Source organism: Mobula hypostoma, chromosome 3, assembly GCF_963921235.1.
Source record: "Mobula hypostoma chromosome 3, sMobHyp1.1, whole genome shotgun sequence".
NCBI lineage: Eukaryota > Metazoa > Chordata > Chondrichthyes > Myliobatiformes > Myliobatidae > Mobula > Mobula hypostoma.
In genome coordinates, this window is record NC_086099.1 from 227742845 (window position 1) to 227762629 (window position 19785).

At 48.0% G+C, this 19785-nt stretch overlaps 1 protein-coding gene across 2 annotated transcripts in view; it reads left to right on the forward strand.

Annotated features, from left to right (window-relative positions):
- Window positions 1-510: 510 nt before the first annotated feature.
- Window positions 511-19785, forward strand: part of LOC134344596 (uncharacterized) — a 159271-nt gene continuing 139996 nt past the window's right edge. For both annotated transcript variants that reach the window (XR_010017467.1, XM_063044680.1), the window contains exons 1-3: window positions 511-671; window positions 8341-8544; window positions 10494-10687. Coding sequence is in view for 1 of the 2 variants with exons in the window: in XM_063044680.1 (XP_062900750.1) it covers window positions 8447-8544; window positions 10494-10687 (292 nt within the window). In the remaining variant the exon portion in view is untranslated. The remainder of the gene's footprint in view (window positions 672-8340; window positions 8545-10493; window positions 10688-19785) is intronic.

Consider the following 19785-nt stretch of genomic DNA (forward strand, 5'->3'; position numbering starts at 1 on the left):
AGTATATTAGAGGTAGTTAAGAGGTTCTTGGATAGACACATGGATGATAGATAAGTGGAGGTCCATGTGGGAGGGAAGCAATCGATTGATCTTAAGAGTAGGTGATAGGGCCAGCATAACATCGTGGGCCGAATGGCCTGCACTGTTCTGTGTTCTTTAAGAGCTGGGGAGTGAAATTTAATAATCAGATAGAAGTTTAGAGGGATATGGGACGACCTTGGTGGGCATGGAAGAGTTGGGCCGAAGGGTGTATGGCTATAAACTGGTCAGTTCATTAGAACAGTTAGGGAATGGGCTCATCTGAAGTAATAAGTGTTCGGGACTGGCATCCTGTGACCGGCCACCCCTCCTCAGCCGGAGCCGCGGCCCGCCCGTCCGTCCGTTCGTCCGTTCGTCCGTTCGTCCGTTCCCCGGGGCGGGCCGGTGCTGCGCTGCCGGTTGCGACGCCCCGGACCGCCGGCGCCGCAGCGAGTGCGCATGTCTCACCGAGTCATTTGACGATTGATCCTGCTGCGTTTGAGTGAGGGAAGCCTGCCCAGGACCGGTCCAGACAGCCCGCTTTCACCCTGCTCTTCTGGCCAAGTGCTCCCCTGAAAGCGTCGTCGCCTTTTGCTGGGTCCCCATCCATCGATCCTTCCAGAGTCCCGCGTCGCGACAGTGACCGCCCTCCAGTAAGTACTTCAGGGGCTGGGACTACTCCTGTCACTACTTTAGGGGCTGTGAGCACCCTCGGGACGACTCCTCAGCGGGGTGGTCACTTAAAAAAAAGGGAGTTTGCCTTGGCGTGGGGTCGGCCAAGCCAACTGGGGCGTGGAGGGCGGGATAAGAGCGGTGTGGGGTCAGAGGTCACTGGAGGCTTTGGCCATGCTGCTGTTGTCCGCACGTTCCTCGCTGTTTTATCTCAGCAGTTTCAGTTTCGTTTCTTGCAGGATGTGGAGGAGGTTGGTGGTGAGGCATAACAAAAGTTGCCCTTGCCTAAGGTATCAGGAGCATCTCTGCAGAGGATGTACTTATTGTGCCTTCCTTGTGCATAAAACGTGCTAGGATGATTCATAGCAGCATCTAATTCCTGGCTTAGTGCCACTTGAGCTGAGTCAAGATTGTTTAATGTAATTTCCTGTAAACAAGTTTAAAAGAGAACAAAATACTGTAACCAAAAGAACCACAATCTGTGCAGGTCGAAACAACATCTCCACTTCACTGCCGACCAACACTGGCACACCTCAGGGGGGTGTGCTTAGCCCACTGCTCTACTCTCTACATACACATGACTGTGTGGCTAGTCATAGCTGAAATACCATCTATAAATTTGCTGATGATACAACCATTGTTGGTAGAATCTCAGGTGGTGATGAGAAGGGGTACAGGAGTGAGATATGCCAACTAGTCGAGTGGTGGCGCAACAACAGCCTGATATTCAACGTCAGTAAGATGAAAGAGCTGATTGTGGACTTCAGGAAGGGTAAGACGAAGGAATGCGTACAAATCCTCAGAGAGGGATCAGGAGTGGAGAGAGTGAGCAGCTTCAAGTTCCTAGGTGTCAGGATCTCTGAGGATCTAACCTGCTCCCAGCATAGCGATGCAGCTACAAAGCAGACCCGCCAGAGGCTATATTTCATTTGGAGTTTGAGGAGGTTTGGTACGTTACCAAAAGCATTCGCAAATACCTACAGTTGCGCTGTGGAGGGCATTCTAGCTGGCTGTGTCACTGTCTGGTATGGGGAGGGCAGGCAACTGCCCAGGATTGAAGTAAGGTGCAAAGAGTTGTAAACTTTGTCTGCTCCATCGTGGGCACCTAGTATCAAAGACGTCTTCAAAAGGCGATGCCTCGAAAAGGCAGCATCCATCATTAAGGACCCCCATCACCCAGGACAGGCCCTCTTCTCATTGCTGTCATCAGGTAGGAGGTACAGGAGCCTGAAGGCACACAGTCAACGATACAGGAACAGCTTCTTCCCCTCCGCCATCAGGGAGGAGGTACAGGAGCCTGAAGGCACACACTCAGTGATTCAGGAACAGCTTTTTCCCCTCTGCCAACATGGAGGAGGTACAGGAGCCTGAAGGCACACACTCAGTGATTCAGGAACAGCTGCTTTCCCCTCCGCCATCTGATTTCTGAATAGACATTGATCCCATGAACACTACCACCACTTCTTTATTTCTATTTTTACACTATTTTTAATAGTTAAATATAAGGGATTTCTTCTTTTATGTTACTGCGAAGGCTAACAAAATGGCTTCGTTGTTATGTTATAATTAAAATGGCTTTTCTGTAATAATAACTGCGATGTAAGGAGTTCTCTCTTTCTGCTTTGGGTTATATTATTGATAAGAGGGAGAACGAACCAATTGTGATAGATGTTATTCTTTCTTGTGTGTAAGCTATTGTTTTTCGTGGGCTTTGGGTCAGAAGGCGGATGGGGACAGAGAGAGGAGACGCGATGCTGTAAGCTTGGTGGTGGGACGGACCCCGAGTGGGAGTCCGAGGCTCAGGGTATTCGGCAAGGAGAGGAGACGAAGACAGACTCGCGTGGAGTGTCTGGTCGACCACCGTGGTTGGTCCCAGGCGGCGGGTCGAGGGGGTTGGAGGGGATCGAATGGTGGAAAGAAGACTCCATTAATTGAGCTCCAGCTGTTGTGCAACGAAGTGGTTGAACTTTGATAAGTTTGGCGCCTTTTACTTTCCTTTTATATTTTACCTCTATTAATTACATAGTTCCAGTAAGATCTGTAAAGTGTAATCATTTAATCGCAATTGGTGTATTGTCTTATTTGGCGGGGTGGGGTACATCACACAGCCTCCACACAAACTTGATTACCTAGTTTGGCGGGGCCGAAGGCTGCTCCCCCCAGACGAAAGCGAGCTGAGGCAAGCCTGAGGCTTACCAGGGGCCTATATAAATACATAGTTTCTGTAATTTACTGTTTGCCTATATTATTGTGTGTTGCTTGTATTGCTGCCGCAAAGACAACAAATCTCACAACATATGCAGGTGATAGTAAACCTGACTCTGATTCTGATAATTGTTACTCTGGATCAAATGTAGCATAAAAAAAATCACGAAAGATAAAGAACACAACAAGTGGTGGATGCGGCTGAGTAAAGCCCTCCCAACCATTGAGCACATCTACGTGAAACGCTGTCGTGGGAAAGCAGGATCCGTCATCAGGGAACCTCTATGCTCTCTTCTCACTGCTGCCATCAGGAGGAAGGTACAGGAGCCTCAGGACTCTCAGCACCAGGTTCAGGAGCAGTTATTACCCCTCAAACCATCAGGCTCTTGAACCAAAGGGGATAACTTCACTCGTCCCCATCATTGGAATGTTCCCACAACCTCTGGACTCACTTTCAAGGACTCTTCATCTTATGTTCTTGATATTTATTGCTTATTTATTTATATTATTGTTCCTTCATTTTGTATTTGCACAGTTTTGTTGTCTTCTGCACTCTGGTTGAACACCCTAGTTGGGTGGTCTTTCATTGATTCTGTGATCATTACTATTCTGTGGATTTGTCGAGTATGCCCACAAGAAAATAAATCTCAGGGTTGTATATGGCGATATATGTAACAGTAAAAATATGAACCAAGGCATTACATATGTCTTTGATAATAAAAATTTACTTTGAACCTTAATAGTAAAATACACGATAAATGTAAATACATAAGATAGCATATATATTTACTTAAATTATCAGTTCATAAAGTGATGCTAGGCACAGGAGTCTCTGTGCATCAGGTGACTTCCAGGAAATGATAAAGTAGTGGTGGTTTTAAATCTTTCTCCTTTAACCTTGAACAAATTGACTCCAGTTTTAGGCTTCCCTATCCTAGAAAAAAGACTGTGATTATCGCCCTTGTGGAAGCTTTAGGGAGACTATAGAGGAGATGTACCAGGATGCTGCCTGGATTAGAGAGCATGTCTTATGAGGGCTGACTGAGCGAGCTGGGGCTTTTCTCTTTGGAACGAAGGAGGATGAGAGGTGACTTGATAGAGGTGTACAAGATGATAGTTGGGTAGTTAGAGACTTTTCCCAGGGCAAATTTGGCTAAAACAAGGGGGCATAATTTTAAGGTGATTGGTGGGAAGTATGGTGAGGGGGTGATGTATCGAGGTAAGGTTTTTACAGAGTGGTGGGTGCGTGGAATGCTCTGTTATTGATGGTAGAAGCAGATAGATTAAGATAGGCACATGGATGATAGAAAAAAGGAGAGTTATGTAGGTTGGAAGAGTTAGATTGATCTTTGTGTGGGTTAAAAGATAGTAGCAGCATTGCGGGATGAATGGCCTGTACTGTTCATGTTATCTATCACCCTCATGATTTTACAAACTGCTCCCTCCCTGTCCAATTTCTCCTTATCACTCAAGCCTTCCAGTCCTGGCGACATCCTTATCAATCTCTTCTGGCCCCTCTCCAGCTTAACGACATCTTTCCTGTACTAGGCAAGCAGCTGTGGTCTTCCCAATGCCTTGTGCTACATCTTGTATTTGGTGCCCTAACTGACAAAGGCAAGCATGCCAAGCACCTTCGTCAGCCCTCCCCACCACTGAGAACAGCTACACGAAATGCTGTCGCAGGAAAGCAGGGACCCCCACCACCCCAGGTCATGCTCTTCTCGCTGAAGGAGGTACAGGAGCCTCAGGGGACACACCACTAGATTCAGGAACAGTTATTAACCTTCAACCCACAGGCTCCTTAACCAGAGGGAATAACTTCACTCAATTTCACTTGCCCCATCACTGAACTGTTGCCACAACCCATGGACTCACTTTCAAGGACTCTTCATCTCATGTTCTTGATATTTCTTTCCTGATAGGCGCCCGTTAGTCTCATGAGACCATGGATTTGTGCCTTGGAAGGTTTCCAGGGCGCAGGCCTGGGCAAGGTTGTATGGAAGACCGGCAGTTGCCCATGCTGCAAGTCTCCCCTCTCCAAGCCACCGATGTTGTCCAAGGGAAGGGCATTAGGACCCATACAGCTTGGCACCAGTGTCGTCGCCGAGCAATGTGTGGTTAAGTGCCTTGCTCAAGGACACAACACGCTGCCTCAGCCAAGGCTCAAACTAGCAACCTTCAAATCACTAGACAAACGACTTAACCACTTGGCCACACGCCAACACGTCTTGATATTATTTATCATTATTATTATTTCTTTCTTTTTGTATTTGCACAGTTTGTTGTCTTTTGCATACTAGTCGCACGCCCAAGTTGGTGTGGTCTTCCATTGATTATATTATGGTTATTATTTTATTGAGTATGCCGGCAAGAAAATCAATCTCTGTGTTGTATATGGTGAAACATATACTTTGATAATAAATTTACTTCGAACTTTGGACCAGACTAGATGTGTCGTGACCGTTAGGGAGTGATGTCATCTGTCACTCTTTATGACAGACAATCGTAAAGCTGTCTATAGCAGTGGGTAGCTGTCAATCATGTGAGATCATGGGTTTGCACCTCTGGTGGACCGTGTCCTCGCCAGGGCGGGAAGATTTGAAGAACCAGCTGTTGCCCATGCAGCGGGTTCCCCCTCTCCACGTCACTGATGTAGTCCAAGGGAAGGGCAGGTGCTGATACAGCTTGGCACCAGTGTCATCGCAGAGGTTGCCCGAGTGAAGATGTAAACAACATTAAACTGCCGTAAAGACCCCAGCTCCAGATTTCTTCCTCGGGGTTTACTCCCAAAGCCTTTCCCGTGGGTGGGTATGACCACAAGGCAGCGGAGGTTTAAAATCAGAGTTTTCCTTCTAAGCAGGCTGTCGTCCAAGGCTGATGAGCCCCACCTGCCCAAAGCAACTGGTTTTGAGGTGCCAGTAAGCCGCCTTTGCCCCTTCTCCTGTCAGGAGAAACAGTTCTGCGGAGCCTCGTAGCTAAGCTGCACATGAAGGCCAAGAGTTGGACTTGGTTGTCAGAGGCTGTTAGAGACGCACGCCATTTGGAGCATTTAATAGTGGGAGCTTAGCCCCACTATCACCCCCGGCTATGACAACCTGAGGAACCATTAAGCTATCTATAAGCTGTAATTGTTGTGTGTTTTTTTATAATTGTGTTATTTTTGTGCTGCATCGGATCCGGAGTAACAATTATTTTGTTCTCTTTTACACCTGTGTACGGGAAGTGACATGAAACCATCTTGAATCCTGAAACGTGAATCTATACGGCTCAGTATCTCTGTTCTACAACAATTACCATCAACTGTGAAAGATGTTCCCTGGTTTAACCTACCAAAGTACATCACCTTCAACAGCACAGATGAGAATTGGGTAAAGGATGGAAGGAGAGAAATGTGTCTAACACAGTCCCGTGACGTGAACGGCTCTGGTGTCGACTGTGTTGTAGAATGCTAGAGGAGTACAGCACAAAAACAGTCCCCTTGGCCCATCAAGCCACTTAAACTGCCTACTCCCACCTACCTGCACCTGGACCATAGCCCTCCTTACCCCTACTGACGAAATGGCAGATGAGCTTAATGGGTACTTTGCACCTGTCTTCACTGTGGAAGACACTAGCAGTGTGCCAGAGGTCTGTGAGTGTCAGGGAGCAGGAGTGAGGGCCATTGCTATTATGAAGGAAAAAGTGTGAGGCAAACTGAAAGGTCTTCAGGTGGATAAGTCACCTGGGCCAGATGGACTACATCCCAGAGTCCTGGGAGAGGTTGCTGAAGAGATAATGGGTGCATTGGTGATGATCTTTCAAGAATCACTTGATTCTGGCATGGTCCCAGAGGACAGGAAAATTGCAAATGTCTTTCAGAAGGGAGGAAGACAAAAGAAAGGAAATTATAGTCCAATTAGCCTAACTTCAGTGGTTGAGAAAGTGTTGGAATCCATTATTAAGGATGAGGTTTTGGGGTACTTGGAGACTAATGATAAAATATGTCAAAGTCAGTATGGTTTTTGTAAAGGGAAATCTTGCTTGGCAAATCTGTTAGAGTTCTTCAAGGAAGTAACAAGCGGGGGGGGGCAAAGGAGAGGCTGTGAATGCCTTTTACTTGGATTTTCAAAAAGCATTTGATAAGGCGCCACGCATGAAGTTGCTTAACAAGATAAAATCCTATGGCGTTATAGGAAAGGTACTGGCATGGATAGTGGAATGGCTGACAGGCAGGAGGCAGCGAGTGGGAATAAAAGGGGCCTTTTGTGGTTTGCTGCTGGTGACTAGTGGTGTTCCTCAGGGGTCAATATTGGGACCGCTGCTTTTCACATTGTTAATGATTTGGATAATGGAATTGATGGTTTTGTGGCAAAGTTTGCTGATGATATGAAGATAGGTGGAGGGGTAGGTAGTGCTGAGGAAGCAATGTGATTGCAGCAAGACATAGATAAATTGGAAGAATGGGCAAAAAAATGGCAGATGGAATACAGTGTTGGGAAATGTATGATAATGCATTTTGGTAAAAGGAACAATAGTGCGGACTGTTAACTAAATGGGGAGAAGGTTCAAACATCAGAGGTGCAGAGGGACTTAGGAGTCCTTGTGCAAGAATCCCAGGAGGTTAACTTACAGGTTGACTCTGTGGTAAAGAAGGCAAATGCAATGTTGGCATTTACTTCAAGGGGAATAGAATATAAAAGCAAGGAGATAATGCTGAGCCTTTATAAGACACTAGTCAGGCTGCACTCGGAATGTTGTCAACAGTTTTAGGTTTCATATCTCAGAAAGGATGTGTTGTCATTGGAGAGAGTCCCGAGGAGGTTCATGAGGATGATTCCGGGTGAGAAGGGGTTAACATGTGAGGAGATCTGTGGAAAATCCTTCTGAAGAAGTTGGTGGAATGACCCATAGAATACAAAATATAGAACAGTCCAGGCCCTTCAGCCCACAATGTTGTACTGACCCTACTTCAAGATCAATCTAACCCTTCCTCTGTTTATCTTTCATCTGTTGCAAATTAGTTTTCTGCCTAGTCCCATCAACACACACCTGAACTATTGCCCCAATACCCCTCCCATTGGTGTTCTTAGCCAAATTTCTCTTTGATTGTAGCATTTAAGAGAAATTTGGATCGGTACATGGATGGAAGGGGCAAGAAGACTGTGGTCATAGTGTAGGTTGATAGGACTAGGCAAAATAACAATTCCACCTTGTATAGATGTTTCTGTGCTGTAATACTCTGATTCTACGTGTCAATCCAAGAGTCCTTAAGTGTCTCTAACATAACTGCATCTACACCATCCATAGCAGCACCTTCCACACACACACCACTCTCTGTGCAAAAAAAACCCCTTAAAATGACGCCCCCTTGTATTAGCCATTTCCACTCTGGGGAGAGAGTGTCTGGCTGTCCACTCGATCTGAGGGTTCGTCAAGATGAAATGTAAACTCTTTCTCTTTTCACAGATGCTGTGTGAGGGTGGCGAGGAGCTGAATCATGTCAAATCTCTGCTCCTTTTGCTCCCCCGCTGCAGCCACTGTGGAATATTGATAACAGCTTGTGGCTGAGACCATGGTGTGTCGTTCCCTGAACAGTGATGGCCTGCCTCGTTATCACCTCCGGCGGATCGGCCGTAGACCTTCGCTGCCTGACGTCACCAACTGCATTGAGTAGGTAGAACAGAGACCATAAGGCCCAAAACCACAAGATCAGAATCTGTTATCAAAGTGAGGAAGATGGAGGGATGTGGACAAGGTGTAGGCAGGGAGGATGAGTTTAGTTGGCCATTGGGTTACTAATCTAATTGGTTTGACACAACATTGTGGGCTGAAGGGCCTGTTCCTGTGCTGTACTGGTCTGTGTCCTATTATAAGACACAGGAGCAAAATTAGGCCATTTGACCAAATGAGTCTGCTCTGTCATCCATCATGGCTGATATATTATCCCTCTCAACCCCTTTCTCCTGCCTTTTCCCTGTAACATTTGCCCTAACTAATCACAAATCTATCAACCTCTGCATTAAATATACCCAATGACTTGCACTCCACAGCCGACTGTGGCAATGAATTCCACAGATTCACCACCCTCTGGCTAAAGAAATTCCCCCTCTATTCTGAGATTCTGAGGCTGTGCCCCCTGGTACTGGACTCCCCCCCCCCCATGGAAACATCCTCTCCACAGCCACTCTCTTGGTGGTTTAGAGGCATAATAACTCATGCATGATTGAATGGCGGCATAGGCCCAATCCGCTCCTGCCTCACGGAGACGGATCAGACAAGAACGAGGGCTCGTTAAGTTAATAAGGAATGAAAAATTAGAACTATGAAGATGGATGGGAAGAGTTTCCAAAAGCTTTTTTAAAAAGCTGATTAGTGACTATTGGCAATGGATATAAGGTGAGGTGATGTTTTTTACAAAAGCAAACTAAAGGGTGAAAGGGTTAGATGACTCTGAGGTTAAGTGGTCGTACAACACCGGGGCAGAAGGGCCTTACAGTTATTTTGTAAATAATACTATTCTTTTGCACTTCTGGTCAGATGCTAATTGCATTTCATTGCCTTTGTACCTGTGCTCGGCACAATGACAATAAAGGTAAATCTAATCTAAAGTGCTGACTGCGGCTGTCCGTACAGAAGTTTGTGATGTTATCCCTCCCTCCCTCCCACACTCACCCTCTCCCTCACCCCTCGCTCGCTCCCTCACTCCTTCCCGCTCTCCTCCTCCCTCCCACATTCTTCCTTCCTCCATCCCTCCTTCCCACACCTCCCTCCACCCTCCCACCTACCCTCCACTACGCTCTCCCTCTCTGCCCCCACACCCTCTCCCTAATCATCCCATCATCCCCCATTCCTCACTCCCTCTCCCTCCATCCACCACTGACTCACTCCATCCATCCATTCCTCACCACCACACCACTGACCAATCATCTATTTAACCCCAGCCTAATCCCAGGACAATTTACAATGACCAATTAACCTGCCAACCGGCATGTCTTCGGACTGTGGGAGGAAACTTGTGTGCAGACGGGGAGAACGTTCCCGCCCTTTGCAGGCAGTGGCAGGAAATAACTCCACCTTGATGCTACCACTACACGACCATGCTGCCTTGTGGATCAGCTGGACAGTCACAGTCTTTCTCCCCAGGGATGGGGAGTCCAAACCTACAGGGCACGAATTCAAGATAAGAGGAGAAGGATTTAAAAGAGACCTGAGAGGTAATGTCTTTACACAGAGGCTAGTGAGTACCTGGAATGAGCCGACTGAGGAAGTGGCAGGGTGGCGTAGTGGCCAGTGTAACGCTTTACTGTGCCAGGGATCAGGGTTCAATTCCTGCTGCTGTCGACGGAATGTGTACATTCTCCCCCGGGTTTCCTCCCACATTCCAGAAACATACAGGTTAGGGTTAGTAAGTTGCGGGCGTGCAGTGTGCGTGCTGGAAGCATGGAGACTCTTGTGGGCTTCCCCCAGCGCATCCTGACTGTGTTGGTCATTGATGGAAGCTCCATGTTTCACTGCATGCTTCAGTGTTCGTGTGACAAATAGAATTATTCGTTACTCGCTTGCACAGAAGGTGGGATCTGACGTGATCTCCTCTCTTCTCTCACCCCCGCCCCTGAAAGCTTCGACAAGCGGGTGACCCTGATTGGCCGGAACAGCAAGGTTGTTGATTACGTTCTGAGCTCCACCCATGAGTCGCAGAAGAGGTGTATCTCTCGGACCCACGCTCGTGTTATCCGCTCCCTCTTGGGTAACCAGCACCGGCTGGTGGACTCCAGCTTTACCGGCGTCTACGTCAATGACCGGCGACTGGACGGTGAGTTCGGCAGGGACTTGCTGCTACTGACGGTGAATTATTGTTGATGGCTTCTTCTGCAAAATTTAATTGGCAGTTTGTAAGCATCATAAAGTTCTTCTATTAGTGGCATCTGTTATTGAATATTGACTGGATGGCACAGTTAGTGTAATGCTTTACAGCACCTGTGACCAGAAATCAATGGTTCAATTTAATATCTGAAAATATATACAGTATCCGACTTGAAATTCTTACTCTTCACAGACGACCACAAAACAGAAGAAAAACCCCAAGGGATGAATGGCAGGAAATGTTGGAACCCCAAAGCCCCCACTCCCCCTCCCTGCTGTAGCAAAAGCATCAACACCCCACCCAATACGCAGTAACAATATACCATTCTCCCTCATTAACGAGAGAGAGCCTGTTTGAGATGTCAAAGTGTTGAGGTGGACAACAGTTTTTGGTGCACTCTAGACCATAAGACATAGGAGCAGAATTAGGCTATTTGGCCCATCGAGTCCGCTCTGCCATTCAATCACATCTGATCCTTTTTCCCCCTCCACCTTAAATACACCCAACAACCTGGCCGCCGCAGCTGCCTGTGATAATAAATTCCACAAATTCACCACCCTCTGGCTAAAGAAATTTCTCCACCTCTCTGTTTAAATGGGCACCCCTCTATCCTGAGGGCGTCCCCTCTTGTCCATGACTCCCCCACCATGGGAAATATCCTTTCCACATCTACTCTTTCAAGGCCTTTCAACATTTGAAAGGTTTCAATGAAATCCCACCTTATCCTTCTAAATGCCAGTGAGTACAGACTCAGAGCCATCAAACGTTCCTCGTATGATAACCCTTTCATTCCCAGAATCATCCTTGTGAACCTCCTCTGAACCCTCTCCAATGCCAGCACATCTTTTCTCTAAGAGGAGCCCAAAACTGTTCACACTACTCAAAGTGAGGCCTCACCAGTGCCTTATAAAGCCTCAGCATCACATCCCTGCTCTTGTATTCTAGATCTCCTGAAATTAATGCGAACATTGCATTTGCCTTCCTCACCACCAACTTAGCTTGTAAGTTGACCTTCAAGGTGTTCTGCACAAGGACTTCCAAATCCCTTCGTGTCTCAGATTTTTGGTTTTACTCCCCGTTTAGAAAACAGTCTGCACATTTATTTTTTTTGCTATCAAAGTGCACGGCTGAGCATTTTACAACATTGTATTTCATTTACCACTGTCTTACCCATTCTCCTGATCTGTCCAAAGTCTTTCTGCATCCTACCTGTTTCCTCAACACTATCTGTCCCTCCACCAATCTTCATAGAATCTGCAAATTTGGCAACAAAGCTATCTATTCCATCATCTAAATCATTGATATACAACGTAAAAAGAAGCGGTCCCAACACTGACCCCTACGGAACACCACTAGTCACTGGCAGACAAGCAAAAAAGGATCCTTTTATTCTCACTCGTTGCCTCAAACCAATTAGCCAATGCTCTAACCATGTTAGTAGCTTTCCTGTAATGCCATGGGCTCTCAATTTGGTAAGCAGCCTCATGTGTGGCACTTTGTTAAAGGCCTTCTGAAAGTCCAAATATACAACATCCACTGCATCCCCTTTATCTATCCTACTTGTTTTCTCCTCAAAGAATTCCAACAGGTTTGTCAGGGAAGGTTTTCCCTTAAGGAATCCATGCTGACTTTCTCCTAACTTGACTTGTGTCACCGAGTTCTCTATAGTCTCGTCCTTCACTATTGACTCTAACATCTTCCCAACCACTGAGGTCAGGCTAATTGGTCTATAATTGCCATTCTGTTGCCTTCCTCCTTTCTCAAAGAGTGGAGTGATATTTGCAATTTTCCAGTCCTCTGGCACCATCCCAGAGTCCAATGATTTTTGAAAGATCATTACTAATGCATCCACCATCTCTACCACTGCCTCATTTAGAATCCTACGGTGAAGTTCATCTAGTCCAGGTGACTTATGTACCTTTAGGTCTTTCAGTTTTTTGAGCACCTTCTCCCTTGTAATAGTAACTGCACTCACTTCTCTTCCCTCACACCCTTCAACATCTGGCACACTACTAGTGTCTTACACAGTGAAGACTGATGCAAAATACTCATTTAGTTCATCGGCCATCTCCTTGTCCCCTGCTGTTATTTCTTCGGCCTCGTTTTCTTGTGGTCCTAAATCCACTCTCATTTCTCTTTTGTCTTTTACGTACTTGAAAAAGCTTTTATCATCCACTTTGATACTGTTGGCGAGCTTGCTTTCATGTTTCATCTTTTCCTTCCTCATGATTCTTTTAGTTGCTCTCTGTAGGGTTTTAAAAGCTTCCCAATCCTCTGTTTTCCCACTAAATTTTGCTTTGTTGTATGCCCTCCCTTTTGGTTTTACATTAACTTTGACTTCCCTCGTCAGCCACAGTTGTATTACTTCGCCATTTGAGTATTGCTTCATTTTTGGAATACATCTATCCTGTGTCTTCCTCCTTTTTCCAGAAACTCACGTCAATGCTGCTCTGCTGTCATCCCTGCCAGCATCTCCTTCCAATTTACTGTGGCCAACTCCTCTCTCATACCACTGTAATTTCCTTTACTCCACTGAAATACTGCTGTGTCAGACTTTACTTTCTCCCTATCAAATTAAAAGTTGAACACAATCATACTTATCTGAGTTGAACTCCATCTGCCACTTCTCAGCCTGGTTTTGCATCCTATCAATGTCCCGCTGTAACCTCTGACAGCCCTCCACACTATCCACAACACCTCCAACCTTTGTGTCATCAGCAAATTTACTAACCCATCCCTCCACTTCCTCATCCAGGTCATTTATAAAAAATCACGAAGAGTAGCGGTCCCAGAACAGATCCCTGAGGCACACCACTGGTCACCAGCCTCCATGCAGAATATGACCCGTCTACAACCACTCTTTGCCTTCTGCGGGCAAACCAGTCCTGGATCCACAAAGCAATGTCCCCTTGGATCCCATGCCTCCTTACTTTCTCAATAAGCTTTGCATGGAGTACCTTATCAAATTCCTCGCTAAAATCCATGTACATGACATCTATGGCTGTACTTTCATCAATGTGTTTAGTCACATCCTCAAAAAATTTCATTCAGGCTCGTAAGGCACAACCTGCCTTTGACAAAGCCATGCTGACTATTCCTAATCATACTATGCTTCTCCAAATGTTCATAAATCCTGCCTGTCAGGATCTTCTCCGTCAACTTACCAACCACTGAAGTAAGACTCACTGGTCTATAATTTCCTGGGCTATACCTACTCGCTTTCTTGAATAAGGGAACAACAACCGGAACCCTCCAATCGTTTGAACGTCTCCTGTCCTCATTGATGATGCAAGGTCATCACCAGAGGCTCAGCAATCTCCTCCAAGGCCTTCTCAAGGCCCCTTCTGGCTCTCCTAATTTCATTCTTAAGCTCCTTCCTGGAGCATTATAATCTAGATCTCTATCATTACCTAGATTTTTTATACTTTTGTAAGCTCTTCTTTTCTTCTTGACTAGATTTACAACAGCCTTTGTACACCACGGTTCCTATACCCTGTCATCCTTTTCCTGTCTCATTGGAACGTATCTACACAGAACCCCACACAAATATCTCCTTGTGGTGACCCACTTTCTCCGCAGGCGAACCGGCTCACAAAATGGCGCGCGCGTTGGCAGAGAAGCCAGCCCCAAAATGGCGCTGGACCTCCTTCACCAGCAAGGGGAGAAAGCCCGCGTGTAGGAAGAGACTTTTGTAATGCACCTGTGATGTCATTTCCACCTGGAGAGGGCGGGAACGGAACTGCGTAAAAGCCAGTGCCGCGAAGTTTGAATAAACTAGTCTCGAGTGCAACTTACAGACTGCGTGTCGTTATTTCTAGCTCTGTGTGTAGCATATTGCTACATTGGTGACCCCGACGGTCCAAACGAGGATTGGACCAAAGATGATCAACTCTTCATCTGTTCACGCAGTTTCACTAAAACTGCCAACTTTCTGGACGCTGCGACCACGCGTGTGGTTTGACCAAGCAGAAGCCCAGTTCCAGATTCAGCAGATATCCTCGGATTCCACACGTTACTATGATGTGGTGAGCTCCCTTGACCAGGAGACAGCCGCACAGGTTGAGGATTTCATACAGTCACCTCTGGAAGAAGGAAAATATGCAGCATTCAAAGCGCTGCTCATAGGGACCTTTGGTCTCTCACGGCGTGAGCGAGGTGCCCACTTGCTCCACCTGGACGGTTTGGGAGACGGGCCGCCGTCAGCATTAATGAACGAGATGCTGGCCCTGGCTGAAGGACACAAGCCCTGCCTCATGTTTGAGCAGGCGTTTCTAGAGCAACTGCTCGAGGACATACATCTGCTGCTGGCCAACACAGATTTCAGTGACCCCCGGAAGGTGGCGGCCCGGGCAGACGTGCTGTGGAAAGCCAAGAGGGAGAGCGAGGCGTCCGTCAGACGGATTACCAAGCCATGTGCCCAACAGCAGGCCAGACCAGGCCCAGCAACAGAGCGCACACAACCCAGAGGCAGGAGTGAGGAGGCCAATGAACAGTGGTGTTTCTACCACCAATGGTGGGGCACAGAAGCCCACCATTGTCGCCTGCCCTGCAAGTTCCCGGGAAACGCCAGTGCCAGGGCCAGCCGCCACTAATGGCTATGGCGGCTGGCCACCAGGACAGCCTCCTGTATGTCTGGGACAAACAGTCAGGACGCCGCTTCTTGGTCAACACCAGAACGGAAATCAGCATCTTACCCCCGACAGGGTACGACACCCGCAACAGGGAGCCGGGACCCACCCTGAGGGCCACAAACGGCAGCATGATACGGACCTACGGCACCCACACAGTGCAGCTACAGTTCGGCGCCAGCCAGTTCACGTGGGACTTCACACTGGCCGCCGTGGCCCAACCACTCCTGGGGGCGGACTTCTTGCGAGCTCACAGCCTGCTGGTGGACTTGCAAGGGAAAAGACTGGTCCATGCCAAGACTTTCCAAATGTTCTCCCTGGGTGAAGCCAAGTTGCCGTCCCCACACCTGGACTGCATCAGGCTGTCTGACAACGAATTCACCAGAATGCTGGCGGACTTTCCATCGGTTCTGGCACCGCAGTTCACGGCAGCCATGCCCAGACATTCCGACCCAGGGACCACCCCTCCACGCCCGCGGACAAAGGCCCCCCCCCGGACAAGCTCCGCCTGGCGAAGGAGGAGTTCAACAGGATGGAGGAATTGGGGATCGCGCGGCGGTCTGGCAGCCCGTGGGCCTCCCCCCTGCACATGGTGCCCAAGGCAACGGGGGGCTGGAGACCAAGTGGTGACTACCGCAGACTGAACAAGGCTACAACTCCAGACCGCTACCCTGTGCTGCACTTACAGGACTTTGCAGCAAACCTGCACGGGGCAAGCATCTTTTCCAAAGTAGACCTTGTCCGGGGATACCATCAAATCCTGGTGTATCCTGAAGACATCCCCAAAACAGCACTCATCACCCCGTTCAGCCTGTTCGAATTCCTCCGAATGCCGTTCGGCCTGAAGAATGCCGCACAGACGTTCCAGCGGCTAATTGACGCGGTGGGACGCGACCTGGACTTTGCGTTCATTTATTTGGACGACATCCTCATAGCCAGCAGTAGTCGTCAGGAGCATCTGTCCCATCTCCGCCAGCTCTACTCCTGCCTGAGTGATTTCGGCCTCACAATCAACCCGGCCAAATGCCAGTTCGGACTCGACACCATCGACTTCCTGGGCCACAGGATTACCAAAGATGGGGCAACACCTCTGCCCGCCAAGGTAGATGCGATCCGCCCGGCCCAACACAGTCAAAGGCCTGCAGGAGTTTGTTGGTATGGTGAACTTCTACCACCGCTTCCTCCCCTCAGCAGCCTGTATCATGTGCCCTTTGTTCACCCTGATGTTGGGTAAAGGCAAGGACATTACTTGGGACAAAGAGGCCGCGGCCGCTTTTGTTAAAGCCAAGGAAGCCTTGGCAGACGCCGCGATGCTGGTGCACCCCAGAACGGACGTTCCAACTGCCCTCACAGTGGACGCATCCAACACAGCAGTCAGTGGGGTGCTGGCAACCCCTGGCGTTCTTCAGCAGGCACCTACGGCCACCCGAACTCCAGTACAGTGCCTTCAACTGGGAGCTGTTGGCACTATATCTGGCAATCCAGCATTTAGATTAGATTAGATTATGAGGACACACAGTCCTCTCTTATTGTTATTTAGTAATGCATGCATTAAGAAATGATACAATGTTCCTCCAGTGTGGTATCACAGAAACACAAGACAAACCAAGACTAAAAAACTGACGAAAAAAACCACATAATTATAACATATAATTACTACAGTGCAAAGCAATACCATAATTTGATAAAGAACAGACCATGGGCATGGTAAAAAAAGGTACTTCTTAGAAGGCAGGCCGTTCACTGCATTCATGGTCCACAAACCGTTGACCTTCGCGTTCACGCAGCTGTCCGATCCCTGGTCGGCCTGCCACCAGCAACATCTGTCCTAAATTTCCGAGTACATGACGGACATCCAGCATGTCTTGGGAAAGGACAACGTCGTGGCAAACGCACTCTCCAGACCAGCTATCCAGGCCCTGTCCCAGGGGGTGGACTATGCAGCACTAGCAGAGGCACAGCAGGCAGACAACGAGATGCCCAGTTACAGGACCACAGTCTTGGGTTTGCAGCTGCAAGACTTCCTCGTAGGCCCAGGTGAGAGGACCCTCCTGTGTGACGTGGCTACTGGCCAACCTCGCCCCATCGTCCCGGCAGCCTGGCGGCGGCGAGTTTTGACTCCATACAGGGCTTGGTGCACCCATCTATCAGGACAACCGTCCGGATGGTCTCCAGCAAGTTCGTGTGGCACGGACTTCACAAACAGGTGAGCGAATGGGCCAAAACATGCACACAGTGCCAAACAGCCAAGATTCAGCGGCACACCAAAGCCCCGCCGCAGCAGTTCGAACCCACCCGCCGGAGGTTCGACCACATTCATGTGGATATCGTGGGGCCCCTGCCAGTGTCACGAGGAGCGCAGTACCTCCTAACTATGGTAGACCGGTTCACCAGATGGCCAGAGGCGGTCCTGCTCAATGACACCACCGCCGGTTCCTGCGCCCGAGCGCTGATTGCAACCTGAGTAGCACGCTTCGGGATACCAGCCCACATTACCTCCGACGGAGGCGCCCAGTTCACCTCCAGCCTGTGGTTGGCTGTGGCCAGCCTGTTGGAATCACAGCTACACCACGCAACTGCCTACCACCCACAGTCGAACGGACTAGTGGAATGCTTCCAATGTCACTTGAAATCGGCTCTCATGGCCCGCCTGGAAGAGCCTAACGGGTGGACGAGCTTCCCTGGGTCCTGCTTGGAATCCGCACAGCGCCCAAAGAGGATCTGCACACGTCGTCAGCCAAGCTGGTGTACAGCGCACCCCTGGTGGTCCCAGCAGAGTTCATACCAGCTCCAAGGGGGCAAGAGGAAGAACCCACAGCAGTCCTGGACAGACTACGTGAGAGGCTCGGTAACCTGGCCCCCATACCCACTTCACAGCATGGACAGAGCCCGACCTGCGTACCCAAAGACCTGCAGAACTGTGAGTTTGTATTGGTATGAAGGGGCGCACACCGGGCACCTGCAGTGACCGTACGAGGGGCCGCTCAGGGTGATCAGGAACAACGGGTCCACGTACATTCTGGACATTGGGGGAAAGCACATTGTGATGATGGTGATCATCTCTAATTGGGAGCTGAGCCTCATTGTTGAGGACATGCTATGTTGGCATAGGAAGCATGGCGACACTTGCGGATTTGCCCCCAGAACATCTTCGCACTGCGTGGTGGTTAACACAAATGACGCACTTCATTGGCTGTTTCGATGTTGTGATGTACATGTGACAAATAAAGCTAACCTTTCAGATCTTTAAATCTTCATTTTCCCACTGAACCATTCAAGTAGTTGCGTCCTGTAACTTTCTCCCTGGACTCCACTGAAAACTCATCGGTACTATATGCAGTACTATATGTTGTCACGAGGTGCATTTACCAGGCTTGTCGACACACGGACCTCTTCATGACTGCAATTCATGTTCTTATTTTTTTATTTGCTCATTTGTTTTCTTTTGCACATTGGTTGTTTGTCAGTCTTTGTTTATGTATAGTTTTTCATAAATTTTATTGTATTTCTTTATTTTCCTGTAAAATGCCTGCAAACAAAATGAATCTCAAAGTAGTACATCCTCAGTGGCCACTTTTTTGTGGGGAAGGAGGGATTCAGGGAGGGCGGGGGAATCAATGTGCCTGATCCATTTTGTTTGTTTTTTTGTGGGGGAGGAGGGATTCTGGCGGGGGGGTGGGGGTCAATGTGCCTGATCCATTGATCCATTTTGGTTTTTTTTGTGGGAGAGGAGGGATTTAGGGGTGGATGTGCCTGATCCATTTTGTTCTTTTTTTTTTGCGTGGGGGTTTGAGAGATTTGTGCTGCATTTCTTTACTTTTCTTTCTTGATTTCTTGGCTACCTGGAGAATTGAAGAATATCAGAGTTACATACTTTGATAATAAATGACCTTTGAACCAGTATGGAGGCTTGACTACTGAAAGGCCTGGCTCTTTCATCGGTTCCTTCATCAAGCCCTCAGCTCCATCACGGGTACTCACCTCCCCACCATTGAGGACACCTCAGATGGCAATGCTTTAAAAAGCAGCATCCCATCACCCAGGCCACACCCTCTTCTCATTGCTACCATCAGGGAGGAGGTACAGAAGCCTGAAGACACAATGCTCAGGAACAGCTTCCTGCCCTCTGCCGTCAGATTCCTGAATGGACATGAACACATGCACGCTACCTCTCTATTGTTTTTTTGTTCTCTTTTTGCACTACTTCATTTAATTATATAAATAACCACGGCAAGCGCATGTATCTAATAAAGTGGAAAACAAAGATTTTGCTTTCTGAAAACTTCTGTGTGTATCTTAAGGGTTTTGGACTGCTGATCATGAAAATCGCCATTGAATTTCCCTAATACAACATTTGTTTGAAATCACCTATATTTGTTATTTCAATTCATAATTCATTAAAATGTTACCCACAATCTA